This window comes from Tursiops truncatus, chromosome 8, assembly GCF_011762595.2.
Source record: "Tursiops truncatus isolate mTurTru1 chromosome 8, mTurTru1.mat.Y, whole genome shotgun sequence".
Lineage (NCBI taxonomy): Eukaryota > Metazoa > Chordata > Mammalia > Artiodactyla > Delphinidae > Tursiops > Tursiops truncatus.
In genome coordinates, this window is record NC_047041.1 from 15,759,898 (window position 1) to 15,781,444 (window position 21,547).

General features: G+C 50.0%; 1 protein-coding gene across 4 annotated transcripts in view; it reads left to right on the forward strand.

Moving 5' to 3' along the window:
- The window catches only part of SIK3 (SIK family kinase 3), a 247,332-nt gene extending 226,765 nt beyond the window's left edge, over positions 1-20,567 (forward strand). For 2 of the 4 annotated variants that reach the window (XM_019941850.3, XM_019941851.3), the window contains 10 exons: positions 1,560-1,710; positions 2,440-2,565; positions 2,836-2,921; positions 3,362-3,471; positions 4,479-4,818; positions 5,373-6,247; positions 15,424-15,587; positions 16,511-16,643; positions 17,486-17,656; positions 18,353-20,567. In XM_019941850.3, the coding sequence (XP_019797409.2) occupies positions 1,560-1,710; positions 2,440-2,565; positions 2,836-2,921; positions 3,362-3,471; positions 4,479-4,818; positions 5,373-6,247; positions 15,424-15,587; positions 16,511-16,643; positions 17,486-17,643 (2,143 nt within the window). In that variant the 3' untranslated portion in view covers positions 17,644-17,656; positions 18,353-20,567. The remainder of the gene's footprint in view (positions 1-1,559; positions 1,711-2,439; positions 2,566-2,835; positions 2,922-3,361; positions 3,472-4,478; positions 4,819-5,372; positions 6,248-15,423; positions 15,588-16,510; positions 16,644-17,485; positions 17,657-18,352) is intronic. The other 2 variants (XM_019941852.3, XM_033862039.2) reach the window with 1 other exon arrangement.
- Positions 20,568-21,547: the final 980 nt, after the last annotated feature.

Below are 21,547 nucleotides of genomic sequence, written 5' to 3' on the forward strand. Positions count from 1 at the left end.
AGTCTGTTCACAACCTGATCTTCTGGAAAAGCCATGAAATACCCGGACCTGGGAGTATTGCTCTGAGGGGAGAGAATGTGTTTTGTGCAGACAGGCCATATTAACTCCTTGAAGAACATGACTTTCTGAATGAATCAGAAATGTGTCCATTATCAGAATATATTGCAAGTGTAAGAATCAAATTTCAGGAGACAATAGTATTTGCTTGCTTTGACTCCAAACACCTGAAGTAGAAGCAGAAATAAGAAGTATTGAGGAAATACTCCTGAGAGCGGCTCTCACGATCACTGTTTCTGGAGTGCGTCTGCCAAAACCATTTGTCTTTTGTGTTGCTGAACCAGATACATGTTCGTGTTCGTTTCATCAGCTCCCTCCTGTTCAGCTTCAGGTAGAGTCTGAAACAGGAGCCATCGTTAGAGAAGAGAGGGTGAAGGGCTTTCACAGGCTGCCAGAACCCTCTTGACCCCTCTGCACAGTCACCAGATCCTCCTAGTCCCTCCCTGTCTGCCGCGTTTGAACTCGCTTGTTAACCCTCTTCCTTAGCCTTGGTTCTGCTTCAGTCCAGAAGGAGTGACTGGCAAGGTGGTCCATCATTTCACCCATGGCTCAGTGTGATGTCACCTCTGCCCTCGACATGAAATCCTGATCCTTTCCATCAGCTGCTGGAATGCTGCCTTGGCAGCCTTTTATCTGCTTACCTCAACCCATAAACATCTCTTTCTGATTAGGTAACAAGTACAGGTGGTAGCTTCTAACTCTGATGCTGTCTTAGGCATTCCTTATCGATAGCTTGTTCTTTCTTTCCGTAAGACACTGGCTGCGTTCTGATTGAGCAGTGGGTCATTTTGAAGGTTATCCACATGATTGCTCTTTCATCAGCAGGTTGGGAGGGTGCCACTGCTCTGAGAAGTTAACTTTCACGGCAGGTAACCTTATTTGCGTTGACCAGGTACGTGCAGGATCTTGAGGCCCACATTCCTTAAGAATGGTCTGTCTCCATCTGGGGATCACAAGTCCCCATTTTCCCCACTTAAACCTGCACCCTCCGTTTTCTAGCACAAAACCTGTGAATTCCAGGCCAGACCTTTGACCCCACAGTTGACTGTAGTTTCCCTCTGGTCCGTCATACGGAGAATGCTGCTCAGGGAAAACTTCGGGTCAGACGGGTAGGTTTGTTCTAGGTTTCTAAAGGCACTAGATAGAGACATGATTATAAAAGCAAGAGTTCCTATACAGCTGGGCCTGAGGGATACTGTGAAGCTGTTCTCTCTGACCCAGTGTATTTGTAAGAACCGGATGTATTTGATCCCAGGACCTTACCGGGCTTGGATGTTAAGCCAACTCAAGGTAAGTGGAAATGGACGATGGTCACTTGGATGCCTCTGAAGGGAAGCAGGCTAGGGAAACGACTGGCCTCTGGAGATGACGTGGAGATGGCGTAATGTGCAGGGCTGCACGTGCAGCCAGCAAGCTTTGTGTTCATCTGGAGCAGTGTCCCTAGGTGATTTGGTCAAAACCCCTGAGTCCTAGCCCCTAACCTTCTCTTCCCATGTATTCAGCTCTACCTACAAGGACTCCAACACCCTGCACCTCCCTACGGAGCGTTTCTCCCCTGTGCGCCGGTTCTCTGATGGGGCTGCCAGCATCCAGGCCTTCAAAGCTCACCTGGAAAAAATGGGCAACAACAGCAGCATCAAACAGTTGCAGCAGGTAATGGAAGAGATGGCAGGCATCTCTGGAGAAGCGTGGGTAACAGAGACCGCTATTGCAGGAGGACCCGGGTGTTAAACTTTCTACCCACTTCATGTCAGCAGCACTGAAGTTTTAGAGGTTCCAAAGCAAATAGCTTCCTGACACTCTCCTTACTTCTTGTTATGTCCAGCTTTCCCCAGGAAGGGACTAAATTTTCCCCTTGTCTCTGTAGTTCATTAGAGAGGAATTTCTGGGCTTGTGTTTCAGTGGGAGGCCCCAGGGAACGTCCTTCGAAGCAACCCTGGCATTCCTCTCATGATTTATGGGCACTGGGTCTTGTTGGAGCCTGCTCTGCATTCTTACCACCTGGCATCCTCTCCAGCTGGTATGGAATGGCGCTCCCAGAGGAAGGAAGTGCACCTCCAGGCTTTATAAAGGGCCGGCTTCCTTTCTGCCTTCCTGACGACCAAGCTTCGAGTGGCATGTGCTTTGTACACAGATTTCACACTGGAACCTTTGCTTGTACGCAGGCCATCTTGGTGTTTTCCTTTTGTTCAGCCAGGACAGAGCATGAATGTATTTCGTACACAAATGCCTACGTAAATGGGTTAGTTGCTCCTCAAGGACACTGTTCTTCTATGTGGCTCCTTCTGCCCGTGAGACCTGGGGGCAGATCTGCATCTGCTGACATCACCGCGCGGCGTGGGCCTGGCTGCATCCCATCTGTATTAACCGCTTTCCCTTCAGGAGTGCGAGCAGCTGCAGAAGATGTACGGGGGGCAGATTGATGAAAGAGCCCTGGAGAAGACCCAGCAGCAGCACATGCTGTACCAGCAGGAGCAGCACCATCAAATTCTCCAGCAACAGATTCAAGTAGGCCTCTTCCCTCTTTGCTTTTTCTCCAGCTTCTCTGGAGTTTGCTTTCGGGCTGATTTGCCTGTGAACTTTGGAGGAGATCCCGCAGGGCAAAGAGGAGCTGAGTTGTATGCATGGTTGCTATGTTTGAGTAAAGGTAATCAAACCTTTTGATGAACAACAATAGCATAAATCTTGGTCACAGAGAGTTTCTTCCCTTCCTGAGAACGGCTCTCATTAATCCTCAAGCTCACGAGTGTTCTTTCTCCTTTCCCGCATTTGTTGTAGGATTCTATCTGTCCTCCTCAGCCTTCTCCACCCCTTCAGGCTGCGTGTGAGAATCAGCCCGCCCTCCTCACCCACCAGCTCCAGAGGTAATGAAGCGTGGTGTTTCATGCCTAAGCTGTTGGCCTGACTCTCATGGGCGATACTGACTGACTCTAACATTCACCTTGGAAGAACCCACTTGAAAAGCAGGGAGGCCAGTGTCAATTTTCGTGGCCCCCTAAAACCCCGACTCCCTGTGCCGCTTCATTTTCTTAGCCCCGTGAACAAAGTAACCTGACGCCAGTAATAGAGGAGGCCAGACGGAGGCCCACAGTGACCTCTGGCCCCTTGGGAAGTCTGGGGAAATAAGATGTGGACGGCTCTAAGTAGACTGTGGTGGGCGGTCTGTGCATGTCTGTCTAGCCTGGAGTCTTATCAAAACCAAAGAAGTAGTTTCCGCCTGTGTGTCAAATGGCAGAAACTAACTGCAAGGCCACCCTGCCACTTCCGGAAGCGCGTTTGCTCATCTGGCTCTGTTGTTTTCAAGGTTAAGGATCCAGCCTGCAAGCCCTCCCCCCAGCCACGCCAGCAACCACCTCTTCAGACCGCCCAGTAACAGCCCTCCCCCCATGAGCAGCGCCATGGTCCAGCCTCACGGTGAGTGCAGAGGTTTATGCCGAACCGTGGTGTGCGCAGGGAGAAGTGAGGCCTCGCCTTGAGTGCCTCAAGCCCTCGATCGATTCGGGTGGCAGAGTGACGTAGTGTTCGAGGGAGGCTGCCTTAGTTTGACTTCTTCTACCAACTCCTGAGCTGTGAGACCTCAGGCGAGTTTGTTAACTTCCGGGCGCCTCAGCTTGCTCAAAGGTGAAATAGGGATGCTAATACTATTTACTGAATAAATATATATGTGAAATTCTTGAAATAGTCTCCAGAACAAAATAGGTCTCAGTAAAGGTTGACCGTTAATAATATTTTTCATAAAACCCCCTCCAACTCTACCCAATGAAAGGCGACTACCGGAACCTTCCCTCCTGTCATGCCTGGGTTTGGTGATCCACTGGGCACGTGGCTCCTCGCCTGTGGGCGTTTAGATGAAGGTGAAGATGAGTGTGCCCTAGTCTGTGGGCCTTCAGAGACCAGCACTCTGAGCATTTAGTATTCCAAAAACTGAGGATCTCTTCAGTAACGCCACCCAATGTAGATCCCCTGGAGAGTTCAAATTGCTCTCTAGGCCCTTCCTACCCAAAGTGGGGTCCCCGACGAACAACATCGGTGGGAAGAGTCGAATCTCAGATCTTATCACAGACCCGCTGAATCAGAATCTACATCTTAGCAAGATCCCCGGGCCATTTGCATGTGCATTAGAGTTTGAGAAGCACTGCCCTGGATCAGAGCTCCTCAAAGAATAATCTACAGACCAGCTTTCGGGCAACTTATTGGAACGACAAATTCCTGGAATTACAAATTACTGAATCGGCATTCCGCGGGTCGGGCCCAGGAGAGCCTGTGTTTTCTCGAGTCCTCCAGAGGAGCCTTCGGCATCCTGGAGCTGGAGAAGCACTGCTCTGGGTGGTATGCAGGTTAGGTGTCCTCACTGGCTCCCGTGACTTCCGGCCAGCTGGTAACCCCGGCATTTGGTCACTCTGAGGTTCCTTTCTCTCCAGGTGCTGCATCTCCCTCCCAGTTTCAAGGCTTCCCCTCCCGCAGTGCAGTCTTCCAGCAGCAGCCTGAGAACTGCTCCCCTCCTCCCAGCGTGGCACTGACCTGCTTGGGCATACAGCAGCCTCCCCAGTCACAGCAGGTGACCATCCAGGTCCAGGAGCCTGTTGACATGCTCAGCAGCATGCCCGGGACAGCTGCAGGCTCTGCTGGCCGGGGCGTCTCCATCAGCCCCAGCGCCAGTCAGGTGCAGATGCAGCACCGGACCAGCCTGATGGCCGCCTTCAGCTACGGGCACCGGCCCTTGTCCAAGCAGCTGAGTGCCGACAGTGCGGAGGCCCACAGGTAAGCCGGCCCAGGGTCACCTAGCCGTCTCTCCAGGTGACCTAGGTGGGAGGAAGCCCCTTAGCAGGGCGAGAGAGGAGGAAAGGAGAAGGGTTCTGACTGGGCTGTGCTCATTTCAGCCTTATTAAAATTGGGGTGGTGGGTTTGGGATGGACTTGAAACCTATATATTGACCCAGGATCAAAATGCTAATGAGACAGAGGAAGACAAGGACAAAGCTACCTTACTATATGTCTGCAAAGAAGAAAGTGGCCAATTAGAGGAGTTGGTAAAAATGCCATTTCCCCTTGTCTGTTCTTTTAGAATTGTTTCTTTCTCTGTCACCCATATTCTAAGAGATGGGTACATCTTAATAGTTCAAGTGACGTTGCTACCTTCAACCAGAGGGGATGGGTGGGGATGACGCATACATCCCCATCTTCCCTGCCCCATCCACCGCAGTCCTCTGTACCAGCGGGGGCTCCCCACTGAGGAAGCGTGGTAGCTGTTCCCCTGGGGAGTCTAGCACACTTGTCACATGGATGCCTGGTACTCATTCCCTTTTGTGTCTGCAGCTTGAACGTGAATCGGTTCTCCCCTGCTAACTACGACCAGGCGCATTTACACCCCCATCTGTTTTCGGACCAGTCCCGGGGTTCCCCCAGCAGCTACAGCCCTTCAGCAGGAGTGGGGTTACCTCCCACCCAAGCCCTGAAAGTCCCTCCACTTGACCAGTTCCCCACCTTCCCTCCCAGCGCACATCAGCAGCCACCGCACTATACTGCGTCGGCGCTGCAGCAGGCCCTGCTGTCCCCGACGCCGCCGGACTACGCCCGACACCAGCAGGTCCCCCACATCCTCCAAGGACTGCTCTCCCCCCGGCATTCGCTCACCGGCCACTCGGACATTCGGCTGCCCCCAGCAGAGTTTGCACAGCTCATTAAAAGGCAGCAGCGGCAGCAGCAGCAGCAGCAGCAAGAGTACCAAGAACTGTTCAGGCATATGAACCAGGGGGATGCAGGGAGTCTGGCTCCCGGCCTCGGGGGACAGAGTATGACAGAGCGCCAGGCTTTACCGTATCAAAACGCTGACTCTTATCACCACCACCACACCAGCCCCCAGCATCTTCTGCAAATCAGGGCGCAAGAATGTATCTCGCAGGTTTCCTCACCCACCCCGACCCACGGTTACGCTCACCAGCCGGCGCTCGTGCACTCGGAGAGCATGGAGGAGGAGTGCTCGTGTGAGGGGGCCAAGGACGGCTTTCCGGACAGGAAGAACGTGAACACGTTGACCAAAGGTTGCCACGATGGCCCCCTGCTCTTGAGTACTGGCGGGCCCGGGGACCCTGAATCTTTACTAGGAACCGTGAGTCACGTACAGGAGTTGGGGATACATCCGTACCGACAGCCAGCTGCTGCGTTCAATAGAAATAAGGTGTCCAGCCGAGGTAAGAGCCCCGCAAAGTCCAGTCCTGGGCCAGTCTGCCCTCATTCAGTTAGCTCAGCAGTATTACCTTTCTTCAGCTGGTACTCTGGGTTCCTAAGAAAAATAGAATTCCTGAGAAGCCCTGCAGCACCGTTTAGGGGAGAAGCACGTAGGAAGTGCGTACTTGGTGGGGAAGGGGATCTGTTTTGAAACTTAAAAGAGAGTGAGAGACAATTAACATACAGATAGTACAGTCAGTAAGGTATATTACCTGTTTCCTATATTTGTACCGTGGTTCCTTAGAACCCAGAATTTCTCGGCTGTCATCAGAATAGCTGGCTTTAACCTCTGCGGTAGAATGAAAGCCAGCCGGTGCTAAGGAAACAGGATTTAGTGTAAGCAGTGTTGAACTAACAGTCAGGGCCCCTCAGTCCTGGACATGCCTGTGTTACGAATGCAGTGACCTTGTCACTTAAGCCTCAGGTTCTTATTTCCTCATCTGTGAAAAAGGGCGGGAGGAATAACGGTCCTTTGCAGAGTATTTGTGAAGATTAAAACGCACACGTATGTATTTATGTTTATACATAATGTTTGCGTGTGTGACACAGAGAGAGGGAGAGGGAGAGAGAGGCACACTGGATCATCTGAATGTATGATGTAAATAATTTGAGGTATTATTATTACTCTGATCACTTTGTTAGTAAGCTAAACACAGAATATTACAGCATCATAAGGGACCCCATGCCATTTCATTTAGTATCACTGTATAATGAGCGAGTACATTCATTTTCATTTGGGAGGAGATTGGGATTACTGTCAGTAACTTATACTCAGAAGACATTGTTCCACTCGTGTCATGGCATTCACCCTACTCGAAATCTGGACTGACATCCCTCCCATCATCACAGATCTTGAAAACGAGTTTCTCCATGAAATATACAACCCCGAAGCTGGGCACTTCTCCCATCCTCCCCTTCTTGAAGCTGCCTGCCTCTCCTGCCCTGTCCTTTTAAAGTCAGCACACAAAACTCAACTCCTGGGGGCATTGGGTCCGCTGGCACAGAGCAGGATGGAAGACCTGGCTCTAAATCAGTTTACCTGCAGAGGACCTGGTGCCTTCACGTTGTGCTCATTAAGCACTGATAGGGGTGTGGTTCCATAAAACTCCAGTTAAATCCTGGGCTTTTGGGCAGATGGGTGCCATCCGGTTTGAGGTCTGCACCAGTCAGACGTATCGTGTCCACCTGCGGCTGCTGTGTTTTTAGGCAGACGTAGGATGGTGGGAGGTTCCGGAGCCAGGCCATATGTGGATTGGCTGACAGACTTGGGGATGTTTAGGCTCGGGGGAAGAAACTCAGGAGAGCTATCATACCTGTCAGATGGAAAAGGTATGGGGTCATATTATGGGGCAGAACCAAGATCAGGATAGAAGTTGCAGCAGATTTCAGTTCCCTGGGGAAGACCTTCCTGAGAACTTTCCAGAATAGGCTGCTCAGCAGCCTGGGAGCTTCCTGTGGCTGGGAGTGTTCTAGCAGAGGCAGCTTGACGGCATCAGGGATGCTGTGGGAAAGCTTCCTGTGCGAATGACAGCTTTCACCAGAAAAGGAGAAAAGCTGACACTTCCGTAGTGCTTTCCATGTGCCAGACACCAGATGCTGTTCACATATGAATTTGTCTAATCCTCACAACTCTTACTGTCCCCATTTTACCGGTGATTCACCTGAGGCACAGATTAAGTGATTTGCCCCCAGGGCCCACAGCTCGGGAGTAGCACTGAACCCGAGAGCTACTCACTTCACGCCAGCAGACCCTCGCTGAGCACACGCTGGGTGTGCAAGGCTCGGGGAACGAGCGAGCGTGCGAGCACACAGTAGTGCACACTCCCCACCCGCACCCTGGATTGCCACGTGTGAAAATAACCTTTTGAAATATTTTTCTTCAAAAATACTCTCTCTGAATTCCCTTCACCTTTCCCTCCTGTGTGACTCCTATGTACAGGAAGACCAGGGGGCTTGAATTCGCCTGTGTCCCCTGATTGTCAGAGGAACCCCCTTTCAGCGGGCTTGCAGGTCTGTCTGGGGCCTGAAGGAAGGCAGGACGTGGCTGGTCCAAGTGCCGTGGCAGACCAGGGGAGGGAGAGACCAGTTCTCCGTCAGAGCAGGGGCAGGTTTCCCGCAGCAGGTGACATTTGAGTTGGGTCTTGGTGGATGAAAAGGATTTTGCCGTTTGGATTTAGGGGAGAAGCATGAGGAAAGGCCAGCGGGTGGGAGTGTCTCAGGCACGTTTCTGGGGGGAAGCAAGCTGCCGTGGTCGGTCTGAAGTCTAGTCTACGTGAAGGAGTTAGTAGAAGCTGTGAGGGCCAAGGTTTCCTGAAATCCAGAGGATGATCTGGCTCCAGCGGCTCCCCGCAGCTTTAAATCAGTTCACTTCGCTTCAGGCCGAAACTGCAGTCAGGATTCTTTTTTTTTTTTTGCTGTACGCGGGCCTCTCACTGCCGTGGCCTCTCCCGGCCGCGCAGGCTCAGCGGCCACGGCTCACGGGCCCAGCCGCTCTGCGGCACGTGGGATCCTCCCGGACCGGGGCAGGAACCTGCGTCCCCTGCATCGGCAGGCGGACTCTCAACCACTGCGCCACCAGGGAAGCCCGCAGTCAGGATTCTTTTGACGAGTCCCTCCCGCCTCTTCCCCAAGCTGAGTGATTACGGTTACTTCTGCCTCTTCCTTCCCCCTAACTTCTTACATCCGCCACCATCGCCGCCATTATTCCTTGCAAGCATCTCTTGTGGTTTCTGGAAGAGTCAAGCCATAAGTACACCCCTAAAGGTTTCAGCTCAAAACTACCCTGTCCTTGTTGCCTCATGATCAGTTTGGCTTCCCCCCCAAAGCCCTCTTTTTTCTTAAATCTTCTTTTCCTGACCTTTGATACGAGCTTTGCTAGAAGCCCTAATCTTAGCTCCTGCCCTGCTTGCCAGTGTATGGTAGAGATGATCCTTCCTGTCTCTGCCCAGTTTACTCTCAACTTACTCTTTAACTTAGCTACGGCGTATGCCTTTTCTTGAATACTATTCACCTTGCTTCTTTCTAACCTCTTTCGACTTCTATTTTGAGACTTTTGGAACCATATATACAATTATCTTTAATAAATAAAGCCCCAAGTTTATTACCCTGTGAGTTTAGAATCCAGTGTAGTAAAATAATGCAATAGAGAAAAAATAGCCCAGGGAAGCCCAAAGCCACTCCAGAGTTAGAGTTAGAATCGCTCCGGGGATGTACCTATGTGTGTTTAAAATTTCTTCTTATCCTGAAGCGCCCCCATTGTCCTTACCTTAAACCTGTGACCACCCCGACACCTAACCGCTCCTCCCATCGTGAGGGATGTTAGCTGGGTGCCCCCTCCGAGAAGGTGTTTAGAGTTGGTCTGCTCTGGGCTTGGTGCTTTCCAGCCAGTTACTCATTTAGTGTTCACACCCACCTTGGGCATATGTCTTATGATCCCTTTTACAGGAGAAACTAGGCTCCACAATCTCTTCCTGCTTTAACCTGACATGATTCTACACTTAACATGAGAGCTCACAGTTTTACAATCGCCAAAGAATCATCCGATAATTTGCCGTTCCTTCTGCCAAGAAAGGGTTGTGATGTGCTCCGCCCACCACCCTGCAGGCACGAGGGTGCAGCCCGTCCATGTTTATGTCTTTGTTGGGGCGACGCCTGCTGCTTGCTCTGATGAGACCTCCATCTCTGTGTAGTTACACACGGGCCCCCAAACACTTCATGTGTTACTTCTGTGATAGAGCAAATTCAGCGAAATTTATTGAATGACTAGACCAACACAAGACTGTATTTTAAGGCCAATGGGGAATGCAGGGATGAAAAGGTGGAGAACCTGCCCTCAGGGAGTTCGTACTGGGGGTTGGGAGAGACAAGTTCATAAATGGCCTTAAATGAAGCGCTACGTAATGAGTGCTGTAAGAGGTATAATTATAACGAGCAGAGCTACTGGCATCTTCCTATAATTTCTTAAGGGTCGATTATCAGGGATTGCTGGTGTTAGTCAAGGAAAATTACATGCCATCGTATCAGCGGCCATGCTTACCTATTTCTTTTATGGCCGTATGCCACCAATCAGCGCGGGGCCAGGCACTGCCAGAGCGCTGAGCAGGCAACATGCCAAAGGTCTCTTTGTAATGTGTAGAAGGTTCAGGGCTAGACATGCCCCATGCTGCCTGTAATCTCCTGTCTGCCACTCCAGAAGTAGAAGTAAGGTTTATCTTCCCTCTGTAGTATTACATACACTTGATTTATTATTATTTTTTTTTACTTTGCAAATAACTATGATAGCATAACCGGTTTACACAGTGAGATTACCAGCTTGAACTCACAAAGAAAACTGCATCCTCTTCTCCGAGCCTACTCAGCTTCCGCAGCATTGGTGGACTTCAGGCTTCACAGAGGAGTCACATGATGACAGAGGCTGGGAGGGTTTACCCCTCAGAACCTTTAGGAGGGATGTGCACATGTCATTTCTCTCATTTTCCCTTAAAACCCAGTAAATGAGTAAGGATGAGTCAACATTGACAGATTCAACAGAGAGTTGTGCAAGCTGCCCCGAGGTTCCCTGGGTAGGTGGGCGCTGCGCTTTGGGTCCGTTTGTGTAATTATTCCCCTTGCGTGATCAGATGATCATCCTTCCTCCTGTACTGTCTCAGGTTTACTTGGGTAAATACCCGAGAATTCTGCCCCCAGCAGTCCTCTTTCCGCATTATTTATATATCCTGTGGTGAGCTCCATAGTTCCTCCAGCTGCTGAATTGGCATAAAGAAGGCCAAAGATTTGAGCCCGAATTTCCCGTTCCTTGGCCAGAGGCTTGGTCTGTTTACACACATGCCCGCATTCCCCCACCCCGCCCCCGCAGCTGCCACACTGGTCAGAGGGTCTCACCTATAGAGTGTCACAGGGGACTTCTAAACGCAGGACTCAACATTCTTACTAAAAATACTTTTCTTGTGTAGTCCTTTACAGTTTATTAAAGACCCTTACACATGTGTTAGCTCTTGAGCCCCCAAACAACCCTCATTTTTCAGATAGGGAAACTGGGGTTAGGAGAGATTAAATGACTTATTCAAGTTCATACACTGTTTGTGATGGAGCTGGAACCTGACTTCAAGTTTCCCGAATTCCTAGTCATATTCTTTTCTTTATGCCTTCTTGCCTCCCATTCTACCCCTTCCAAGTTATATCTGCCAAGCAAAAGATGCCAGCCCTTCCAAATCTTCGACCTGTGAGTTATATTGAAATTTGAACAGACAGAGCCCTGGTCTGTTACCCAACTCCTATTAATAGGCTTTTGTTGCTGTTGTTGTTGGCTGTGCGCGGGCTTTCTCTTGCTGCGCGCGGGCTTTCTCTAGTTGAGGCGAGCGGGGGCTACTCTTCATTGTGGTGCGCGGGCTTCTCATTGCAGTGGCTTCTCTTGTTGTGGAGCATGGGCTCTAGGCACGCAGGCTTCAGTAGCTGTGGCACGTGGGCTCAGTAGTTGTGGCTCGCGGGCTGTAGAGCGCAGGCTCAGTAGCTGTGGCACACGGGCTCAGTTGCTCCGTGGCATGAGGGATCTTCCCGGACCAGGGCTCGAACCCGTGTCCCTTGCATTGGCAGGCGGATTCTTAACCACTGTGCCACCAGGGAAGTCCTTAATAGGCTTCTTTTTCGTCTAGTTTTTTTGTTTGTTTGATTGATTTTGGTTTGGTTTGGTTTGGTTTTTTCGGCTGTGCCTCGAGGCTTCTAGGATCTTGGTTCCCCTACCAGGGATTGAACCTGGGACCTAGCAATGAGAGCGCCGAGTCTTAACCACTGGACCGCCAGGGAGCTCCCTTTCGTCTAGTTTTTAACTCCCATTAGTCGCTCCTAAACCAGAGGCTTCTTTCCTGGAAGTTACAGTTTCAGTGACTCACTTGTTCACTTACCTGTGGGTAAATTGCCCCCGTAATTCTGGAAGTAGGATTCTGTGATAAAATCCTTTTCTTGTTTGTTTTTGTCAGCTGGTTCATCGTGCCCCATCCACTCAGAAGTAACATCTCTAAAATGAGTATGAGTCTTTACTGAGCTCATAACAGAGTACCAAGCTCAAGTAAGCCCTTTACCCACCTGTGGAGTAGGTCCTGTTTTACAGATGAAGAGACTGAGACCCAGTGAAGTCAGTTAACTTGCCCAGGATCCCCCACCTCAGGAATCCTGGTGAAGCCAGGATCCAAGCCCAGGTCTTCCTGACCCCAGAGCTAGTGCTTCTGAGCTCTAGGCCAGGGAGTCAGGAAGGCTCGTCATGTGATTGTCAAGCAATAGCTCGCTCTGTCTTGGTGGCACTTTCAGGTGTGTTGGCACCAGACCCAAAGGCTGTGAAGAGAGCAGGCTAGGAGGACAGCATCCATGGGACCTTCTCAAAGGCAGGGCCAAAAGGAGGGTAGGTGTTTGGGTTTGGAGAAACCCCATTCTCAGGAATAAAGATAGATTTAAAAAAGAGAGGTGGGTTGGGGGAGGGAGATTCAGCATACGTATCAGATAAACACAGTGAGGCCTCTGGAAGAGGTGGGAAGGAACTGAATGTCGAGAACCAGGGCTTATACATGCTGTTAGCCTCGCCATTTCCTCAGGTTTGATAATCATCCTTTAAAAATCTTTAAACAGGAGAGCTCTCGCGTTTGTCTTTGGGAGAGCAAGGAGGTGCAGCTCATGAGATTTGCATCCAGCTCTATAGTCCAGAAAAAAGGAGCCCCAGGGAATTGAGTGGATGGGGTTAGCTATCAAAGAAGAAAGTATAGGCATTAGAAAACACTTCGGAAAAGTAAGAAGCAGCTACTCGTGTTCCTTCCTGGCAAAGCAGACTCAAGAGCCAGTCCCTCACTCCACAGAGGCAGCCTTGCACCACTTCCTGCCGGTGGCTTTTGTTTGGCCCTGCGGCCAGCACGTGAGCTATGTCCACTGAGAGGAATCGGGCTGGGTGGGTAGGATGGGTGACCTAATCCCACAGAGCAAGTCCTGGCGTAGGCTTGCTTTTATCTTCCTCTCGCTGCTGGCTTTTAGCTTTCAGTAGCAAAAGCGGTGGCTCCTGGCTCTTCCTTTGACCTCTTTGCTCAGAGAACTTTCAAAAGATTTCTCACTTGACTTCATTTTTGGTAGTTTGGAAGCTCCCATCCTTTCACTTTTCTCCAGAGCGTTTTGCATTACCAGCAACGTGCATGTCACTTTGTTCCCCTCCCTTCCCGTCCTGCCTCAGCCCCTGAACCCAGGCCTCACCTTGATGGTTACGGAGACCATTTGAATATAGAGACCTGAAACCCTTTAACCATCACTCAAGCAGTGCATTTTACTTTCGTTATTCAAATAGATACTGGGATGGTAGCATTAGGACTGTATTTCCTATTAAAATTTGTTTAAAAACCTGGTCTCGCTAAGGTACAGTTCATCAGGAGATGAGCCCAATAGTTGCCAGGGAGCTTTAACCCAGAAAAACCAACCAAGCAAAGAAAACGTACGTTGAAGTTCTAGGCTCTTAAGGACTGGAGCCAGGAGTGCCACCAGGAGGATCCTGTCAACTTAGGTGTGGCCCTGGTATTCTTCTTGACCATCCTTGGTCAAGAAGAAGAAATACTCAGTCTTTGTGAATTCCTCTTTCTCTCCAAAATCCAGTCCACAGGGTTATATGACTCTGACAGGTGGCTAACCCACATTAAGAGAGTGTTTATTAATATCAGTTAAAGAGATTATTATTAAACACTGGGAAGAGGACAGTGTTCTGGAATAGTGAAGGCTCACAAACATGCGTAGAATACATGAGGGCTTGTCTTCCAAGAATTTACAGTTTAGTATGAATACTTAAGACAAGTATGCAATTGAAGATGGTGCCAGGAATAACATTAGAGTAATCAGAGTCCAATAGAGTCTTCTGACGTTTAAAGGAAGGAAAGATCTATTTCTGTTTGAAAGGGAAATTTTCATAAAAATTATAACATTTGAGCTGGACCTAGAAGGATGAGTTGATTCAGATTGGCAGAAATGGAAGTAAAAGAATCAAGCATTTCCAGAGACAGAGAACAGTGAGAGCAAATGCATTGAACTGTCCACGGTCCCATTTGACCAGAGCTTAGAATGTAGAGGAGAGTCGTGTGGCGTACTCATGGGAAGAGAGGCTGGGACAGTGTTGTGAAAATGAGGGGTTTGGGGCTCCCCTATAGAAAGGTTAGTCTTTGTAGGACGGTGCTAGAGGGATGGTTAGGAGGCTTTTATAGTGATCCAGGCAAGAGGTAACAGGACTTCAGTGGAAGCAGTGAGATTAGTAAGAAAGAGACTGAAGTGGCCAACATTGGAGGGGCACATTCTTCTGACTTAAGATGATGTGGAACCAGGAGTAAGGAATCAATATGAACTCCACAAGCTCATCATACCCAGAAGATTAGGAAAGTAGGCACCAAAACCAGGATGTCTGAAAGAGGTTGTGGGGGAAAGCTGATGAGTTTAGAATTGGACATGTTGAGTCCAATTGAATTGGACAGGTTGAAAGATACCTAGTAAATAGTTAGAATTTTGGATCTGGAGCTTAAAAGAGCATTTCTGTAATTCTTTATAGAGAAGCAGTGTAGTTGAAGTCGTGAAAATAGATGATACTGCCAAAGCAAGTGTGGGGAGAGAGAGACAGTCAAGGATAGAAATGTAAAGAGCGAAGGAGCTGGGGGCAGCAGTCAGAGGAGGAGAGGAGGGGACTGGGTGGTGTACAGAGGGGAAGCCAAGGAAGGGGAGAGAGGCGTCCACAGGATGGAGGCCATCCTCCTAGGCTAGAGGTCCTGAAAGCGCCAAGAATGATTCTTCTGTGCATCTAGGTGTGGGAACATAGCACTGTCAAATCAACAGAGAAATGAAGAAAAAAAGAAAATGTTCAGTGTGATCCAGCCAACCACTGATATGTGGGATTTTTTTTCTCCTAAGGGTGTGATCCCTGCAAGAGAGAGCCTCGGCTTTGCTGTTAAGACTCAGGGTTGGCAGGCTGGTCCAGGCTCCTCTGAGCATCACCAGCCAGCTGAGGATGAGCGGAGAGTACGCACGTGGCCCTCACCATTGCCCGCTGTCCCTTGCGAGACATTTCTTTGGTGAGAGTTGCCAGTGTTGGGAGAAACTCTAGGTCTGCTGACCCTATTTTGCTCTGTCCCCTCAGAGTCTGTCCTAGGGAACTGCATGGATAGAAGTTCTCCGGGACAAGCAATGGAGCTGCCAGATCACAATGGACTTGGGTACCCAGCACACCCCTCAGTCAGTGAACACCACAGGCCCCGGACCCTCCAGAGACACCACACGATCCAGAACAGTGACGACGCTTATGTATGTTGGCCCCCTCCTGCTTTCCGGAAGTGGGTCCTTGAAAACAGAACTTAGGAATGCGGGGTGGCATGTACTCTCCTTCTCCTCAGCCAGAGCGCAGCGCCTCCGGGCACTAAGGGAGCATTTCTCGGAATCACCGTAACAAGCAATCCTGAACTCCAGGAGCATCTCCGTAGAACCTGAGCTCCACATTTGAGACTGAGGAATCGAGAACGGTTGCCGTCTGTTTCCTCTTGTCTTAGTTATTGAACTTCTCCCCAGACAGTCTAAACTCAGGCCCCAGCAAATGAGCCTTCAGGCTCTTGGTTAGTTTTCTGGCAGCTACACTGAATTTATTCAGATAAGGGAGCTAATCCACTCGGCAAAGCGCCGTTTCCTTAGGGCAGACTCGCAGGCAGCACTGTCTAATACAGCAGCAACCAACCACGTGTGGCTTTTCAATTTTAAATGTCATTAAAACAAAATAAAATTGAAAACTGAGTTCTTTAGTCACACTAGTCACATTTCAGGCCTCAGTAGCCCTTGTGGCTGCTGGCTTCCTACGGGGCAGGTACAGAACCTTCCCATCCTCGCAGAGAGTGCTGTTGACAGTGCTGTCCTAAGACAGACTCCTCATGGTAATGAGATAGGTCAGAAACCTGGCACTGGAAGGCCATGTAGATGTCAAGGGCATCTGACCACCAGCTGAGATTCACCGTGCCCCTCCCTTCCCACCCTACCCCCAGCCCCAGCCTCAGCTTCCCGCGGGGTCACCATTGCCGCGTCCCCCTTTAGATGGCCCTGCAGAGGAAGGGAGTCTGGGTGGTAGTGCTTGAGGCCGGCCATTGCCTGGGCGCTTTTGGAGGGCACAGCTGTCTCTAGGGGTCCCTGAGGGTGGCGCGTTTTCTGATATCCTTACTTCTTTCCCTAATTGTTTCCTGCAGGTGCAGCTGGATAACTTGCCTGGCATGAGTCTCGTGGCTGGGAAAGCACTTAGTTCTGCCCGGATGTCAGATGCGGTTCTCAGTCAGTCCTCGCTCATGGGGAGCCAGCAGTTCCAGGATGGGGAGAATGAGGGTGAGGGGTGTTATGCGTGGGGCAGCCCGGAGAAGTTCCTGGAGGGGCCCCCCTTTCATGGTCACCAGTGACTACTCCCCTCTTGTACAAACAGCCCATGGGAAGCCACGGCATCCCCAAGGGGTTCTGTCTGGATACAGCCTTTCCCCAGTTCTCCTGCACCGAGTGTGAGTGCGTGAAGGAGCGCGCCTCCGGGTTGAGGGCAGGGGCGTCACACTTCTGTCTGCAGCGCTCTGTTAAGATGCTCCTTCCATAACTCTTTCTGGTTCTGATGAGAGGGCACCGTGTCCTCATGTCTGTCTCCCTTTAGGACCAGTAGAGGGAGGGTATCATAGTTGCTATAAAGCCCAGGCTCGGGAGCGGACAGGTCTGCAGTAAATTCTCACTGCCCTTTACTGGCTCCACAGGTTAAGGTGTTTAACCTTTCTGAGCCCCAGGGTCCTCCCCTGTAAAGGGACAGACAGAGCCCCTGTCCTAGATAGTGCTGTGAGCATTAACTAGCTTGGGGGGTTTAAAGTGTTTAGGCCAGTGTCCTGAGTACAGAGCGTGCCCAGGAGTCAGTGTCTGCCAGCCGCGAGGGTGTCCTCCACACCACAGGAGCTGACGGTGCTCGACGGTGGGAGACTGTAAAGGAAGAGGGAAAAACGGACACTGGGGACAACAGGAAGGAGCCTGGCCCCCAGCCACGGTCACTAGCCAGACCAAGGGCCTGCTCTGAGCTAGAGTTCAGGGCTGGGAGTCGGGCTACGGAAGGTTCAGACTTCTCCTCCACCTCCGTCTACCTCTTGCCTACCTACCACCCCTCTGCCCGCACATCTCCCATGTTGCTTCTGGTCTTGCAGAATGCGGGGAGAGTCTTGGAGGTCACGAGCATCCAGACCTGACTGACGGCAGCCAGCATTTAAACGCCTCTTGCTACCCGTCCACGTGTATTACAGACATACTGCTCAGCTACAAGCACCCCGAGGTCTCCTTCAGCATGGAACAGGCAGGCGTGTAGCAAAAGATGGAGGGTGAGTATCACCCTGGCTGGGGCCAGACCAGCCCTTCGGCCCAGTACCAGCTCCTGATCCCATCAGGAGATTCCTTCCATGTGAACTTGAGCCAGTGAACTTGACAACGCCACTCTTCCCATCAAGGTCTTTGTGTCTTCCTGTTCCTTCATTAAGCACTACGCCAGTTGTTTGGGGGTGGATGCTGGCCATAGTCCCTTGGTTGAATTATGGGGGATAAGACGCATTATAGGTGCCACAGCCTCCACAGAGTAAGTGAGCTTAGGGCTTCAGAGGACAGACAGGACCTCTGGCCAGGGTAATGGGAAAGGAGGTGACCCTTGAACACAGTCCTGAAGGATGAAATTCAGCAAGAAAACATGGCTAGCCAGATTTTGTTAAGGCTGTGCTGCAAGTGGCAAAATATTCCAGAAATGTGTGATCAGAGGCCAGTGGTAGAGAACGGATAAACAGTCCAGTCTGGCTGGAGTAATGCCTAAACGCACACAGCAGGTAGTATCGGTTCTGTCTTTGAGAATTCATTGACAGAAAAGACTTGATGAAAGTTAAGCCACCTGGCGAATCCATACTAGGCAGAACTCTCTAAATATCTGAGGTAAAGCGCACCTATGTTTTTTTTCTTTTTTAAGTTTTCAGTGGAATATATGAGTCTCTCTCTTTTGAAACTAATTCTCTGTGTTTGCTGCTCTGTTGCAGGTTTATGTACCGCGCGGGAATGAAAAGGTTGACTTTAAACCAACAGTATCTAGCAGCATTGCGCCAAGTTGCCATTGTGTTTCCCTCCACCCAGAATGTCGGCTCCTTTCCTCACATTTGGTTCATCAGCGTGCTGTTCTTTTGGGTTCTGAGGGGGGTTTTGCCACGTTCGCCTGTATGACCAAGTCACCAAGGAAATAAACAGGAAATCCATGTTCGCCACCTTTCGTGAAAGTGTATTTGATGTATTTGAGTTGGTGGTTTTGTTTGGTTTTGGTTTGGATTATTTTTGATTGGTTTTTTTTTTAAGTATGTTTTCTTTTGGAGGTGATTTTCTTTCTTTTTTTCTTTCTTTCTTTCCTTTTTTTGAGACAGAAGAGCAAAGCAGTTAGTGTACGGTGGCCAGGGGCGCAGAGCCACTCCCCTCCCTGGCCTCCGTCCACAGAGCGCCCTCCAGTCCCTGCACTGCTCTTCCGCAGGAGCAGAAGCTAGAGGGTAACATCCTCTGGAATCTTAGCAGCTGGAGAAAGAGACAGAGGAAGGGATGACAGCCTTTGGCCCTTGGAGAGCAAAAAGAGAAACCCCAAGCCTGGAACCTGGAGAGGTCTTTGCTGCTGGGATCCACTGAAAAACATGTCTGGCCCAGCCGAGGTCATATGAGAATGTTAGCACGGAGGCTGCGAGTGGCCTGGCGTTGATGGGTTGCCAGTTAGAACATCTGTTTGGTGTGTAACTCGGCTCCCCTCTTACAACCTGGAAAGTTGGTTGCCTTCATCATCCTGCTGGTTCTACCCATGGACTGAACACCCGACAGTGGTACACTATGCTTTTGTGTCACCTTTTATTCTCCTTTTATATTGTGCTATAACAAGGATTGTTGCTCCGTATATATATATACATATACATATATATATGGATGTATACGTATACATCCATATATACATACATATAATGCTTTTCCTTTTCAGCCTCTTTGTCACAGGCAAGAAGAACAGGAGGTTGTCTTGGGTCCTGCCTCTCTCCTAACTTCTCCTTCTCCCTGGGCATCCTCAGCCCCTATTTTAATTCTTGATCATGTAGGAATTGTTTTTGGTAAATGTTGATATTATTGTTATTATTATTGTTATTATTATTATTAATAAATAAAAACAAAAGGAATTTTTGTTTAAAAGAGAAATGTTTAACCAGATTCTGTTCTATTTGAATTGTGACTTGCACCTTTTGTTCAAAGTATTTTATTTAGACCTTGTAATTGTGAACCGTTCTCACTCGTGCCAGTGACAGATGTAGTGGTCTCCTTTCCCCCAGCTGAAGCAGTGCATATGCAATAGCTATTATTTGTGTCATTATCTTTATTTTTCTTCGCTGTTAGAAACCAAAGTCTTCTCTGCTGGCTGGGGGCTGACAGAGGATCTGGGTTATCGCCTTCCGATCTTCAAAACAAGGAAGAGGTGTTAAATATCCCGACTCTTGATCCATTTTGCTGGGAAAGCAGAGTAAAAGGTCCCCCGGCGCCTCCTAGTCTTTCACCCTGAATTTGCACAGAGGAAAGCGGGTTCCCAGCATGGCCATCCTGGTGTTGCTGACAGGATCCCCGTGCAGCTTGGCCTTCTCACTGATGTTGGCAGCTCAGCTCCTGGACCCGGTATCCCTCGAGTGGGTTTCTGCAGTGCAAGAGCCTTTCCTGGGATCTCTCCGTGTCTCCTTGGTCCCCAAATCCCCTCCACTTGGTGTGGCCACCAGCCGCTCACCTTCTGGAAGCAACCGAGACAGCCCAGACAGCCACTGTTGACTTCTCCGGGCTCGTTGCACTTCCCATGCTGGCCTCCCACCACGTGCTCAGCCTGTTTTGTTCACGGTGCTGATGGACCGAGCAGACTGCCGCCCCCCTGCGACCACCCAGACGAAAGCCAGTGAGCCTATTAACCGTGCCATCTTGCGAACTACACTTTTAAAAAATCATTGCTTTGTATTGTAGTGACCAATATGCGCAGTATATGTTGAATGTATATGAACATACTTTCCTATTTCTGTTCTTTGAAAATGTCAGAGTATTTTTTTTTCTTTCTCATTTATGTTGAACTAAAAAAGGATTAAAAACCTCCAGACCCAAGTTGCAGTAAGACCTGTAGTCGTTTCTCGGTGGGCACTTACAACTTAGTAACTTGGTTGGACAGTAGGGGATTGTGCAAATAAACACCTGATTATGATCTTACGTTGATATGTTTCTTGCCTTTGTGGTTTGGAGTCTAGTTGGGAGAAACGCTCAGGCTGGAAGCTGGAATGCTGGAGGCTGAGGGCGTGTAGCGTGGGGCTTTGAGCAGCGCTTTATCTCACCCGCCTTGCGAGACGAGCATTCTCTAGAAGGCTGAACTCGGCTCCATGCTGGGTCGTCAGGCACCTGGCTTGGACTCTGGCCCCTCAGAAGGGAACGTTAGAGTTTGCTGAGTCGGGTGGAAAACATTCCTTGAGAGCGTACTATTGAAGGAGTAAAAGGAGGACCTCAAAGAGTTGGCACAGGCTGGGGCCTTTATGGGGTGACCTCAGTCAGCCCAGGGATACGATCAACTATAAGTGTTAGGATGGAAGGGGACTTTTGCTATAGTTTTCCCCCTTTTTCCACGGCTGGACTCCAGAGGGCAAGGTAGAATTTCTAGCAGGGTCCTAGCCACGGCTGACAGATAGCTGATGGAAGGCCCTTCTATGAAGAAAGATTACAAAAGCTGGAAATACGGAGTTCCTAGGAAGAAGAGGGAGAGGAGGGAGTCCGTGGTGGACCAGAAAGTTGCTGTGGGACTGTTTAGAACAGGAAAAAGCCTTCTCAGTAAGGGTCTTCTAGAAATCATCTGAGTGTGTACACAGGCCCGTGGAAGGCTGGGAGTGTCTCTGAAACCAAACAGCGATAAACCCAGATGACTTCAAACGATTTGTAAGAACCTTTTATGGGAGGTGCCACGCCCTCCTGAATGCAGCCAAGATGCCTTTGAGATGAGCTCAGGGCCCTGCCTCCTGGATGCAGGCCCTGAGGTCTGAGCTCTAGAAGATGGAAGCCCTGCTGACAGATCCTTACTCGTCTCTCTGACTTTGTGGTAGCCCCCAGCCTGTTCCACCGGCACAGATCAAGAATTCGGAAGGCTGGCGTGCCTGCCAAGGAGCCAGACGTCTGCTCCTGCTGCCTCATCTCCCAGGCGGAAG